The 13658-nt window shown below is 45.8% G+C and overlaps 1 protein-coding gene across 2 annotated transcripts in view; it reads left to right on the forward strand.

Moving 5' to 3' along the window:
- Positions 1-1491: 1491 nt before the first annotated feature.
- EBPL (emopamil binding protein-like) overlaps positions 1492-13658 on the forward strand; it is a 30431-nt gene continuing 18264 nt past the window's right edge. Inside the window, exon 1 of one of the 2 annotated variants that reach the window (XM_011939354.1) lies at positions 1492-1822. In XM_011939354.1, the coding sequence (XP_011794744.1) occupies positions 1652-1822 (171 nt within the window). In that variant the 5' untranslated portion in view covers positions 1492-1651. The remainder of the gene's footprint in view (positions 1823-13658) is intronic. The other variant, XM_011939361.1, reaches the window with a different exon arrangement.

A 13658-nucleotide genomic window follows, 5' to 3' on the forward strand; every position in this document is an offset into this window, starting at 1 on the left:
AAAAAAAAAAAAAAAAAAAATGGTATAGGAAGTGACTAGGGGAAAAAGTTCTTGTGTTCAGTGCCAGCATTTTTTTTATAATTGTAAAATACACATAAAATTTGCCATCTTAACCATTTTTAAGTGTGCAGCTCAGTAAAATATGTTCACGTTGTTCTGCAACCAATCTTCAGAACATCATCTTGCAAATCTGAAACTATCCCAATAAATAACACTCCACTTTTCCCCTCGCCCCCCGCCCCCCCTCCCCGCCCTGTCCCGGTAACCACCATTCTGTTTCTGCAAATCGATTATTTTAGACATTTCCTGTAAGTGGAATCATAAGTATGTTTTTGTGAGTGGCTTGTTTCACCGACCTCATAGGGTTGTGAAGTTAAATAATGTAGGTTTGTTCCCGGACCAAACTGGGTGTTGGGCAGCCCAATTAACAACGTGCAGATGAACCGGGGAAGAAGGGTTTTTATTTCTGCAACCGGTTACAGGGAGAAGGTCTGGAAATTATTGCCAGACCAACTCATAATTACAAAGTTTTTCCAGCGTGTATATACCTTCTAAGCTATATGTCTACGTGTAAGAGTGCATTCCTCTAAAGACATAAGTGATTAACAACATCTAATCCTGAAGACCTTCCTCTGGAGTCTCAGTAAATTTACTTAATCTAAATGGGTCTGGGTGCTGGGATGATTACCCTTATTTTGTCTCCTGCTAAATCATGGAGGCTTGTGGAATTCCTCCAGACCCCCAATAAACTTGTTTGTGGAGTCCTGGGAAGTTTCTTCAGACCCCCCAATAAAACTTGTTTAATCCTAAACGGGTCCTGTTAAGAATTCCTTCCTTATCTTGTCATGCTTCAAGGCCCAAGAAAGGCCTAGGCAAAACTTCGTGGGCTTTTGTTACATTCCAGCCTTTGTATATGGGCACTGACTCTTTCAGCTTTTAATATTTAACTTAACCAGTCAGTCAGTGCTGAAACAGTTGTGATGGAGGCCTGCGATAGTGAGACCTGGCCTGCCACAGGTGAAACACATCTATCGTCAAGCCAATAGGACTTACTGCTCCTCTCACCCACACTTCTACTTTTCTGGAGAAATGGAAAGATTGTCAGAGTAGGCCACAAGGGCTTTAAGCCGGCTGGTGGCTGAAAACACCCTTGGCCCCCCCCACCTCCTTGGTAAGGCTTGCAGGAGCCTAATTAAAACCTTTTGCCTCTAAAATTCTGCCCCGGTCTACTGGCAAAATTTCCACTACCTGGGCTTCACTTTGTGGCTTAAAGTTTGAGCCTTGTTAGAAATCAAACAACATCAAAGGGGGTGGTCCTATTACCAATCCTTTGGGCTTGGTTTGGGAACAGGTTTGGTCGAGGAAGTTGAGCAAGTTGGTGAGCACGTTCCTCCTATGGAACCTCCATGCGCGGGACCTGACAAAACCTGGGCTCAGCAGGCTGGCGAGGGTGCGAGGCGGGCAGGGAATCCTCGCTCTGGTCCCGACCCTGCCCAGGAGCCCCGTGCCTCCCCGACCGCCTTGGCCATTCAGCTCCGCTCCTCCTTGGCCATCCGGCTCCGCCCCCTTCTGGCCAGCCCCGCCCCGTCGTTTCTCTCCCCGCTTTCCTCTGCCGCATGGTCTCCGGTCGCCGGCTTCGGGAGCCGGAAGCATGGGCGCTGAGTGGGAGCTGGGGGCCGAGGCTGGCGGGTCGCTGCTGCTGTGCGCCGCGCTGCTGGCAGCGGGCTGCGCTCTGGGCCTGCGCCTGGGCCGCGGGCGAGGGGCGGCCGACCGCGGGGCGCTCATCTGGCTCTGCTACGACGCGCTGGTGCACTTCGCGCTGGTAAGTGCCATGGCCTAGACCCTTCGCTCCCCATCCCAGAGAGTGGGAGTGGGGGGCGGCAAGGCGGGCTGAGGGGGTCCGGCGGCTTTCTGCAGCCAGCTGACCGCCCCTCCCCTGGGGCAGGAAGTCTGCGGGGACCCTAGAGGCGCCTGGAGGCCGCGGCGCCCAGAGTTCTGATTCCCAGGTCTGTGAACAGAACGCCGCTTGCCTTGTGCTGCCGATATTCCTCCACCAAACTTAAAAAAAATTCTGTACGTGCTGTTAGTTTAGAAGATACCCAAAGGCTGGAACCTCAGTTTCCTCGGCTTTGTAACCTGCACATAAATGTTGAACTGGAAATAATTGAGAGTAGAGTTCAGGTAATTTTTAAATGCCCCAGAGGGAAGGGTGCAAGGAGAGATGCTTGCTCCAGAGGCAGCAAGGCTATTGGCCCAAAACCCGAAGCCTTTGCCAAGACAAACGAAACACCCGCGTCTAATGTGTGCCAGGCGCATTACTGAGTTTAAAATTTCAGCTCTTTACAGCATCCATAAATGAGTTATTATTGTCCCCCATTTTACAGAGGTGAAGGTAGGCGCTGCAAAGTTAGGTGACTTTCCAGTGCCACACAGCTGGCATGATTCTGAGGCGGTCTAGTCTGGCTCCCAAGTTTGCACTCTGTGTATCAGTCGAGGTTTTAGGAAATATGTGTCCTTAGAGATTCAACCCATTTTATAAAATAGCCAGGAAGGTTGTGTTTAAGGCATTTATATTGAAATGCCCCGCCCCCCACACACACACACGCGCGCGCGCACACTTTAAGTTTTTTTAAAACTATGCCCAAATATCTTTTATTTTTGTAAAGTTGACCCTGTTTAGACACACCTGTGGCTAACTGAAAGCAAAGTCAGTAGTATTGAGAAAGCAAGCGAGTTCTGGGTAATCATCGAGTTCTGTAAATGTTTGCGGGTTGGCTTTGTGCCCATGACTGATGTTGCTGGAATTCTTTTTATTCTGATAAGCAACATGTAGAGATAAGGGACAGTGAATGTTTCTCTCAACTCCTTTATAGAATTAACTTGTTTTTGTCTTTTTATTTATTTTTTATTTTTTTATTTTTTATTTTTGTTCTTGAGAGAGTCTAACTCTGTCCCCAGGCTGGAGTGTGGTGGCACTATCTCCGTGCACTGCCGCCTCCTGGGTTAAAGCGATTCTCCTGCCTCAGCCTCTGGAGTAGCTGGGATTACAGGCGCCTGACACCACGCCCGGCTAATTTTTGTATTTTTAGTAGAGATGAGGTTTCACCATGTTGGCCAGACTGGTCTCAAATCCCTAACATCGGATGATCTGCTCGCCTTGGCCTCCCAAAGTGCTGGGATTACAGGCGTGAGCCACTGCGACCAGCCGAGAATTGATTTTTAAGCTATCACTTGAACACGAGGTCTCCCACAGAACAGGAGAGATAAAGCAGGTTGCTAGGTCCAGTTAGAAAAAATGTATAACATAATTTGTTATGTATAACAAAATGTATAACATAAAAATGTATAACATAACAAAAATGTTGCTAGTCCTAGTTGGAGAAAAATGTATAACATATTGGCTGGGTATAAGTATAGCATATCAGAATGTATATGTATAAAAATGTATAACATATTGGACACAGTGGCTCATGCCTGTAATCTCAGCATTTTGGGAGGCTGAGGCGGGTGGATCACGAGGTCAGAAGTTCAAGACCAGCCTGACCAACATGGTGAAACCCCATCTCTACTAAAAATACAAAAATCAGCTGGATGTGGTGACAGGTGCCTGTAATCCCAGATAGTCGGGCGGCTGAGGCAGGATAATTGCTTGAACCTGGGAGGAGGTGGAGGTTGTAGTGAGCCATGATCAAGCCACTGCGCTCCAGCCTTGGACTTTTCCAAGACTCCAGCTTGGGGAAAAAAAGAAAAGTATATAACATATCTTAGACATACAAAAAGCTGTAAAAATACTTAAACTATATGCGTGTGTTCACCACCTAGTTTAAAACTATTTTTCAAGCACAGGTTTTTACAGGTAACACAACACATACCTCCTTTTATGCCATTACCTACCCCAGCTGCAAAGTAGTCCACTGTGTAAATACACCATACCTTAGTTCTCCAAGTCTAAGACCCACATTTTTTCACATATTAGATCAATCAACTATATCACGTAACTACTGTAGGCCATTTGATTGATATTTTAATGTCTCTGAAATTGGGATGTATCTTATCTTTGATGAATATGATCACTTAACCAGCCCATATTAGTGAACACATTTTTATTGTGTCCACCACAATAAAATGCATCCACCAACGTTTTTGTACACGTGTCTCAGAGATCAGTGGGGAGAGCACTTGAATTAAGCAGTTGAGGCTGCAAGAAAATACATGCCCATGTTGTCTTTGCTTGGGAGTTTATTGCAAGAACACCCAGAAATGTGGGACAAGCTAACACTAAGATGTAGAGCTTAGGGGAGAACCAAAATTACAACTCACTTATTCACTAGAAGATGAGTTGCCTCCCCTTACCCCCTGAAACTTCTTAAAGAGAGGAGCTCTGTAGGTTTTTTGGCTGCCATCAAATTGAGAACTATCCTGTTGGACAGTTGCAAGCCAAGCATTCTCAGGGGCAGTTCATTTTCCAGATGTCCAACCAGAGCACAGTCACCTTGGGCCCTAGCACTGGTCATCAGTTCAGCTCGTTATGACTACAGCAGAGAGCAGGCTGACTTCCCATCAGCCTACCCGGAAGGAGCCATGGCAACATACTGGAAGAAGGAAACGGTGGCAGCGTAGGCACTGGTGCTTCATGGGTAAAATTTTATCTCTTCTGCAATCTAAGTATAGCGTTCAGGCATGTCCAGAAACATGAGGCAGTATATGAATGCCTGTGTATGGAATACATCCTGGAGTCCAGATTGACAGGAGCACAGGGTTTACATAAGGAAGAAGTGGGAGGACCAGCTGGAAAGGTGACAGGTAAGAACTGTATTCTGTAGTGGGAAGCCATTGAAGGATTTCAAGCAGGGAAATCACGTGGCCAAAGCAGATCTTCAGAAAGATAATTTGGTGGTAATGTGTTAAGTCAGAAACTCTGGGGTCTGAGATTTTACCCAACTTAGAAGTTAACAAGGTAGTCCAGTTTGATTCCCCAAGGCCCAAGCCCCACAGGGCAACATAATGAAGGCCAGATGTTACTGCCTGTACATGCAGTGGTGTGCATTACAAGAAAGGGACCCCAGAACTACGTGTCCATCTTATTGTGAGCTGGTGGTGGCCTGCCCATACTTCTCTCTGGAGAGACCTTATCTTAGGAATGTAAACCTCTGAGGAGGAGAAGGTGAGGTCTTGATCTTTACCACCTAGAACCTCTCTGGAGGGAGCTCTCTCCCAGGTTTACTACCCTGGAAAGGCTCATTATAGAAACATTCTTAAAATTGATGTAAATGTCTTTGCTCAGAGACCCAGACAGTGCAGGATGTGAGATATTCATGGAGAATTGTCTCCCAACATGGTGCAGGTTGGACTGGAAAGGATGGAGTTAAGGGGCAAGAAGATCAACAAAAAGCAACTGCTGTAGTTTGGGGAGTCATTTTTTTAAAAAAGAGGCAAGCCAAGGTGGTGTTGGAAGGTAAAGTGGGGAGGAAAGTGAACTGTGAGAGACTTCCAGGGGAGAATGTGGTAAGTCAAAGTGGCCACTTGTAGATTGGGGGTGGACATGATCTTGGGGCTTAGGGCCTGAGCAACATGGGTAATGGTGAGCATATTAAAGTAAGACAGCAAAATCTGGCTTTAGAATTATGAGTCGGGGGTCCTAGTGTGTGGTTAAGAGAGAATAGTGCTGGGCAGTGGCTCACACCTGTAATCAGCACTTCGGGAGGCTGAGGCAGGATTGCTTGAGGCTAGGAGTTGCGAGACCAGCCTTGCTAACATAGTGAGGCCTCATCTCTGCAGAAAAATTAGCTGGGTGTGGTGCTGCATGCCCATGATCCCAGCTACTCAGAAGGCTGAAGTGGGAGGATTGCTTGAACCCAGGAGATCGAGGCTGCAGTGAGCTATGATTACGCCACTGCACTCCAGCCTGGGTGACAGAGTGAGACCCCATCTCAAAAAGAAGAGAGAGAGAATGGCCAGAAGGCAATTGAAAATATGAACTGAGTTGGAGAGACAGAGTCAAGGCAGAAGAGAGAGTGCTGGGAATTGTTTTCTGAGTTGGGGGAGACAGCAGGAAGCCCCAGGTATGAGTGCTTTTGGTGAGCTGGAGAGGACAGAAGGGTAAAAGAGCTGAGGAATAAGAGCAGGATCTTTTAAAATATCTGTCCTAGGAGAGAGTGGGCAAGACCACGAACCAGGAGGGCGCTGGGGTCCTGGGATCCATGGAATGGAATTTCAAGAACACTGATAAATTGCTGTAGCACCATTATAAACAAAGAAAGAAAATAAAAGGTGAGGTACCTGGCAACCAGAAAGTCAGTGGTGAGAGTGGAGTTGATGGGAGGGAGGCTCCAGAAGCCAAACACTTACAGGCCGGGTAGAGGAGAAGCTGGGCAGTAGATGAAAGTCCTGCAGGAGTTGGTGGTGGGAGGAGGAAGGGCAGGAGGGTAGCTCCAAAGGCACCTCGGGGCAGGCTGGGGGATCTTGGTTCTTTTGAAGATAAAGGTCTGGGCAAGAGGATGGCTGAGGAAGGGTAAAAGTGCAGGCACAGCGGGCAGCTCTCGCTCTCTGATGTATGCTTGGCCATGGAGGAGTTTTGAGACGAAGTCTCACTCTCTCGCCCAGGCTGGAGTGCAGTAGCGTGATCCTGGCTCACTGCAACCTCCACCTGCCAGGTTCAAGTGATTCTTCTGCTTCAACCTCCAGAGTAGCTGGTATTACAGGCATGTGCCACCATGCCCGGCTAATTTTCGTATTTTTAGTAGAGACAGGGTTTCACCATGTTGGTCAGGCTGGTCTTGACCTCCTGACCTCGTGATCCACCTGCCTGAGCTTCCCAAAGTGCTGAGATTACAGGCGTGAGCCACCATGCCCGGCTGCCTTCAGTTTTCTTGAAGGAGGCCTGTTTTGCTGTTTTGGTGCTAGGCTTTGGGACGAGATTCTGGGGCATAGATCTTGGGATCCTCCTTCTATAGCCTGTTTTTCAATGGGGATGTTTGTCTTTTCCTTAATGATCTTAGGTGTTCATGTATTAGTACAAACAGTTTCACCCACACTTTATTATGCTTTTGGGGAGAAAGGGCAAGAAAGTGTTGTCAACCCCCTTTATTGACTAATCCGTTCTTTCCCCACTTATTTGAAATGCCACCTTTATCATATACTGAAGTATTTTATATGCATAGATATGTTTGGGGATTTTTGAATTTAGTTCTGTTTTATGAATCTTTTGGTTCCAGTTCTAGCCACTGTTTTATCGGATATTGAAAATTTCAGCACTATAATGTAGTTCAATATCTGATAAAGCAAATTTCTCCCTACTATTCTTTTTTAAACACTTTAAAACTTATGATATATCCTTCCAAATGTACTTTTAAATTCACTTTGCTGACCGAGTGTGTACAAAAATTAGCCAGGCGTGCGGTAGCATGCACCTGCAATCGCAGCTATTCGGGAGGCCGAGGTAGGAGAATCGCTTGAGCCTGGGAGGCAGAGGTTGCAGTGAGCGGAGATCGCGCCACTGCACTCTAGCCTGGGGGACAGAGTGAGATCCTGTCTCAAAAATAAAAAATAATTTCACTTTGCCAAGTTCTAATACTTGGTATTTTGATTGTGGCTTTCTTAGCTTTATAGATTAGTTTGAGATTAAATGATATTTTTATAATACAATCTCCCTTCTAAGAACTGGGTAGATCACAATTTGTTTAAATCTTCTGTTATAGTCTCTTAAAGTTTATTTCAAAACATTTTATATTTTCATTGCTACTGTATTTCTCCTTTGTATTTGTTTAATTTAATTTAATTTAATTTTTTGAGACAGAGTCTCCCTCTGTCGCCCAGGCTGGAGTGCAGTGGCACGATCTCAGCTCACCGTAGCCTCTGCCTCCTGGGTTCAAGCAGTTCTCCTGCCTCAGCCTCCCAAGTAGCTGGAATGACAGGCATGTGCCACCATGCCCAGCTAATTTTAGTGTGTGTTTCTAGTAGAGAAGGGATTTTGCCATGTTGCCCAGGCTGGTCTCAAACTCCTGGCCTCAAGTGATCCACCCGCCTCGGCCTCCCAGAGTGCTGGAATTACAGGCATGAGCCTTTCCTTTGTATTTAGACTGATTATTGTTACTATAGTGAAAGCTGTTGAGATATACCTGTATTTATATAGTTAGCAGCCACTTTTCTAAATTCCCCTTTTCCTCCCTCCAGCTTTATTGTTATAATTTATGTATAATAAAACTCACCCATTCTGTGTACAGTTTGGTGAATTTGAGTGATTGTGTAGAGTTGTGTAACCACCCTTGCAATCACAGTACAGAACGTTTCCATCACGCTTCTACTAAAGGTTTTCTCATGTCCCTTTGAAGAGGATCCCAGTCCCCATCACCAGCCCCAACAAACACCCATCTGCCTTCTGTCTTGAAAGTTTCGCTGTTCCTGTAATTTTATAAAAATGAAATCATACGTACAAAGTCTTTATTTAACATAAGTTGCTGTGTAGTGTTCCAGTCTGTGGATGTATTTCAATTCATTTATCTATCAGTTAATGAACAAATGGGTTGTTCCTGGTTTTTGACTATTACAAATAATGCTGCTAATAGATATCTGCATCCAAGTCTGTGTGGGCATATTTTTCTTTCTCCTAGGCCAAGGCCTTGGAGTGGAATTCTTTCATTTTAGTAGAAACTGCCAACCTGCTTTCCGTGGTGACTGTACCGTTGTGCGTTCCCACTAGCAGTGTGTGAGAGTTCCTGTTGCCCCACAGCCTCACCAGCACTTAGCATGTTTGTGGTTTTTACTTTTGTTTTTAGTCATTCTGATAGACGTATATGACTGAAACTTACCTCTCACCCTCATACATGCCACAGGTTGCATTTTCAAATGCAGTACCAGGCCTGGTGTGGTGGCTCAGGCTTGTTTTTTGTTTTTTGTTCTTTGTTTTTGTTTTTGAGACGGAGTCTCATTCTGTCACGTGATCTCAGCTCACTGCAAGCTCCGCTTCCCAGGTTCATGCCATTCTCCTGCCTCAGCCTCTGGAGTAGCTGGGACTACAGGTGCCTGCCACCATGCCCCGCTAATATTTTTTGTATTTTTAGTAGAGACAGAGTTTCACCGTGTTAGCCAGGATGGTCTCAATCTCCTGACCTCGTGATCCACCCGCCTCGGCCTCCCAAGGTGCTGGGATTAGAGGTGTGAGCTCAGGCTTGTAGTCCCAGCACTTTGGGAGGCTGAGGTGGGCGGATCACCTTTGGTCGGGAGTTCAAGACCAGCCTGGCCAACATGATGAAACCCCGTCTCTACTAAAAATACAAAAAATTTGCCAGGTGTGGCAGTGCACACCTGTAATCCCAGCTACTTGGGAGGCTGAGGCATGAGAATTGGTTGAACCTGGGAGGTGGAAGTTGCAGTAAGCCGAGATGGCACCACTGCACTCCAGCCTGGGTGACAGAGCAAGACTCTAGCTCAGTAAATAAATGGATGAATGAATGCATGCATGCATGCAGCAGCAGTTCCTAAACACGGTTCTAGGTGGGGTCTGACCATCATTCAAGGAGCCTGGGGCGGTGGGGGAAGGTGGAAAGAGCACAGGCCTTTGGGTGCAGCAGGTGCACCCTTGAACGCCAGCTTTCCCGATGACCAACTCAGAAACTTGGGCATGCCCCTTTCCCCTGCAAATCCTTTCTGTAATGAGGAGGAAAAGAAGGAAGAAAACTTTCTGTCTTAGTTTTCTTACCTGTGAAGTATGGAAATAATGTTTTCTTCAAAGGACTGTGAGAATTAAATAAAGCCTTATAACTTAGCGCAGTGCTTCTCAAGCTTGACCATGCACACAGATCATCCAGGGATCATCCGAGATTCTGCAGTGGTAACCAGCTCCCAAGTGATTGCCAGGCTGTGATTCGTTGACCGTGTTTGAATGGCAAGGATGTAAGGCACCTGGCACTTGCCAGAGTTCAGTAAATGTCATTCTCTCCTCCTCCATCCTCTTAGTGAGTCCTCCTTGCCATATTCCATACCCGGATTAGCTTTTGTCATCCCATCCCTGTGTACTAAAGTGACGATGTATTTGTCCAATTAAGACGAGCCTTGGAAGGTTTCCTTTCACATCTTTAATCTGAGAAGTAACAACCTTCTGGCAGAGAAGGGTATATTCTTGAAAAGAGAGAAAAGTGTTTCAAGTCCTGAATCAAACAGTATACTGCTATGTTGTAGGAACCACAGAACTCGTGTGACTGTTTGATCCTGGTAGTTCTGAAAGAGACCAGCGTGGTCTCCTGTGAATGTTAGGTGACAACTGGCTGCTGAGCAGGTTCCCTCAAGTGGAAATGGCCATCTCATTAAGCGGGCAACAGCTGGGCAGCATACATTTATGGAGTCATTAAAGCCTTGTCACCAAAGGACCGTAGGAGGCTGCTGCAGCTGATCCCTCCAGAAACAATGATGTATGCTGTTGCCATGACGTGCAAAAATCCAGTCTGATTAGGCTGAGGTTTTGTGAGTCAGATTTGCAAATGCTAATAAATGTTGACGGGATTTATATACTGACTCTATTCCTGCTCCACTTCATTCTCCCACTCTTGAAAGTGAATGTTGCCCTGTTTTCTCTAGGTCTTCAGAATTCAAACATACTGACAACAAAAAACAGATACGTTCAAACACATACTCAGCCTCAGTATGTGTTCTTTTTATTTCTGTAAGAACCTTTTCAGCTAAATTTTTCCTTAAGGATTAGAATGAGTAAATTGAACATGCTCTTTAAATTGGATATTTAATTATCAATGGAAGTAGCTGGCATAACTTAATCATTCGTTTGATCTGAGCTTTGACTTACAGCTGTCTTTAAGTCTATAAAATATGTTGTTAAAACCCTTATATGCCTGGGCCAGGCGTGGTGGCTCACCCTTGTAATCCCTGCATTTTGGGAGGCCGAGGCAGGCGGATCACCTGAGGTCAGGAGTTCGAGACCAGTCTGGCCAGCATGGTGAAAACCTGTCTCTACTAAAAATACCAAAATTAGCCAGGCGTGGTGGCTTGTGCCTATAATCCCAGCTACTTGGGAGGCTGAGGCAGAAGAATTGCTTGAACCCAGGAGGCAGAGGTTGTAGTGAGCCGAGATCATGCCACTGCATTCCAGCCTGGGCAACAGAGCGAGACCATCTTAAAAAAAAAAAAAAAAAATTACATGCCTGGACATTTTAAGAGAAAAATGAGACTGGCCTTTCTTTATTTGCTATAATACATTTTAATTTTTAAGCTGATTTTGTTAGCTCAATTAAGTATAGTTCAGTTATGTTTTATAACATATGTCCAGTAGGAACTTTCCTGTATTTTTTAAACCAAATTTTTTGATATGTGGAACTTAAATAAGTATTATGAAATTTTCCTCATCACCCTCTGGGTTAATAGTAGGAAAATTCATAGCAGGGAGAAAATATTTTAAATATTTATAAGTGCTTATTAATATAAACCTGAAAAATGTCTTGAAGACTACCATGGAATTTAACAGTGGTCATCTCTGGGAAATGTGATTGGGAGTCAGGAGGGAGAGAGGCTTTTATTCTTTGCTTTGTACCTTTTTATAGTTTTTTGTTTTTTTTAAACATGTATCATAGATATTTTTGCTTGTTTCTTTTGTGGGATTTTTTTGTTCTGTTTTGTTTTGTTTTGTTTTGTGTTTTGAGATGGAGTCTCTCTCTGTTGCCAGGCTGGAGTGTGGTGGCGCGATCTCAGCTCACTGCAACCTCTGCCTCCCGGGTTCAAGCAATTCTCCTGCCTCAGCCTCCCGAGTAGCTGGGACTACTGGTGCATGCTACCACGCCTGGCTAATTTTTGTATTTTTAGTAGAGACAGGGTTTCACCATGTTGGCCAGGATGGTCTCCATCTCCTGACATTGTGATCTGCCCACCTCAGCCTCGCAAAGTGCTGGGGTTACAGACATGAGCCACGGCACCCAGTCATGTTTTTTTTTTTTTTTTAAACAGGGTCTTGCTTTGTTGCCCAGGCTGGAGTGCAGTGGCACAATCTCATCTCACTGCAGCCTCGACCTCCTGGGCTCAAGTGGTCCTTCCACCTTACCCACCTGGGACTACACTACACCCAACTAATTTTGTAATTTTTGTAGAGATGGGGTTTCACATGTTGCCCAGGCCCATCTTGAATTCCTGGGCTTATATAATTTTTTTTAAAGGTAAAATTTTAAAAGGTATACCACCAGAAGAAATATCAGAAGAGTAAAGAAAAATCCACTGAAATATCTTCGTGCCGTAGGCGTTGTGGGCACTGCAGACATTGGTTTAGGGAGGAGAAAAGGCCCCTGATCAGAGGGAGCAAAAGCCTGATTCTGGGCAGCTCCTCTGCAGTCCTAAATGGACAAGAAAGAATTTGCTCAGCATGTGTCACCCAGAGCTGGCATTTTGATGCCTGGTTCTTTACCAAGAGGGCACAAGAGAGTGTGTGAATAGTGGGAGTTTTTTCCTTTCTGTTCTAGTCATGGCTGTCAACTCTCCTTACTCTTCATCCTTTTTGTGCTAGTGTTTATTTTAACCCTCAACACGGTGCCAAACTTATATGAACATTCCCATTGGTTCCTGTGAGGAGGGACGTTGAGTTTCAGCACCTCTCACCAGGTTGAAGTCCACCACCCCTGGTTAGCGTGTGTGCATGTGTGTGTGCGCGCCTGTGCACGGGCGTGTGTGTCCATGCACGTGTGTGGTGGGGGTGGGGAGGGAGGGCATTCTGAGTCTCCTGTGGCTGGGAACCTAGGTGCAGTGTTATTCAAGTATCTTTTGCCTGCAGGAGAGCAGAAGATGGAGAGAGAAGTAAGCAGTTTTGCATTGTGGTTTATTGAGACCTGAATAATCAGGCAACTCAAGTACTGTTGAGTGCTGAAACACCAGTGTGTCTGACACAAAAGTGCATCTGCGGGGAAGGAGGTGGCAAACTGCTTGCTTTTGAGGTGTGCTCTGCCTGACACATGCTGCAGATCTCTGTTGCTTTTTGCCTGTGCTCATTTAGGCTGATCCAGACCAGGACACCCAGGACACTTTGGGTCTGGAGAGGGTCCTGGAGGAGCTAAGCCTCAGGCTGTCTGGAACCTCAGGTGCTGTGTTTCTTGTAACCACTGTGGTCTGAGTCCCCTGCTCACCTGTTTCAAGCATGAAGGCAGGGAGCCCCTGCAACTGCAGGATCCTGATTCTGGAGTCCAGAAATGCAAGGAGTGCCCGTCTCTGATCCCTTACAGGTGTAGCACCAAGCGCTGGGACTGGCTTTCTCTAGTGGTACCACACTGGAATTTGACAAGTTGCTATGTATCCCCCCAACCATTTTTTTTTTAAGAAACAGAGTCTCTCTCTGTCCTCCAGGCCCGAGTACAGTGGTACAATCATGGTTCACTGCAGCCTTGAACTGCTGGGCCCAACTGATCCTCCCCCACCTCAGTCTCCTGAGTAGCTGGGACTACAGGTACACACCACTGCACCCAACTAATGTTTTTGATGTTGTTTTGTTTGTTTGTTTGTTTGTTTTTGCAACAGAGTCTCGCTCTGTCACCCAGTCTGGAGTGCAGTGGCACCATCTCTACTCACTGCAACCTCTGTCTCCTGGGTTCAAGTGATTTTCCTGCCTCAGCCTCCCAAGTAGCTGGGATTACAGGTGCGTGCCACCATGCCCAACTAATTTTTGTATTTTTAGTAGA

The sequence above is a fragment of the Colobus angolensis genome, unplaced genomic scaffold (genome assembly GCF_000951035.1).
Source record: "Colobus angolensis palliatus isolate OR3802 unplaced genomic scaffold, Cang.pa_1.0 Scaffold101, whole genome shotgun sequence".
NCBI classification, from domain to species: domain Eukaryota; kingdom Metazoa; phylum Chordata; class Mammalia; order Primates; family Cercopithecidae; genus Colobus; species Colobus angolensis.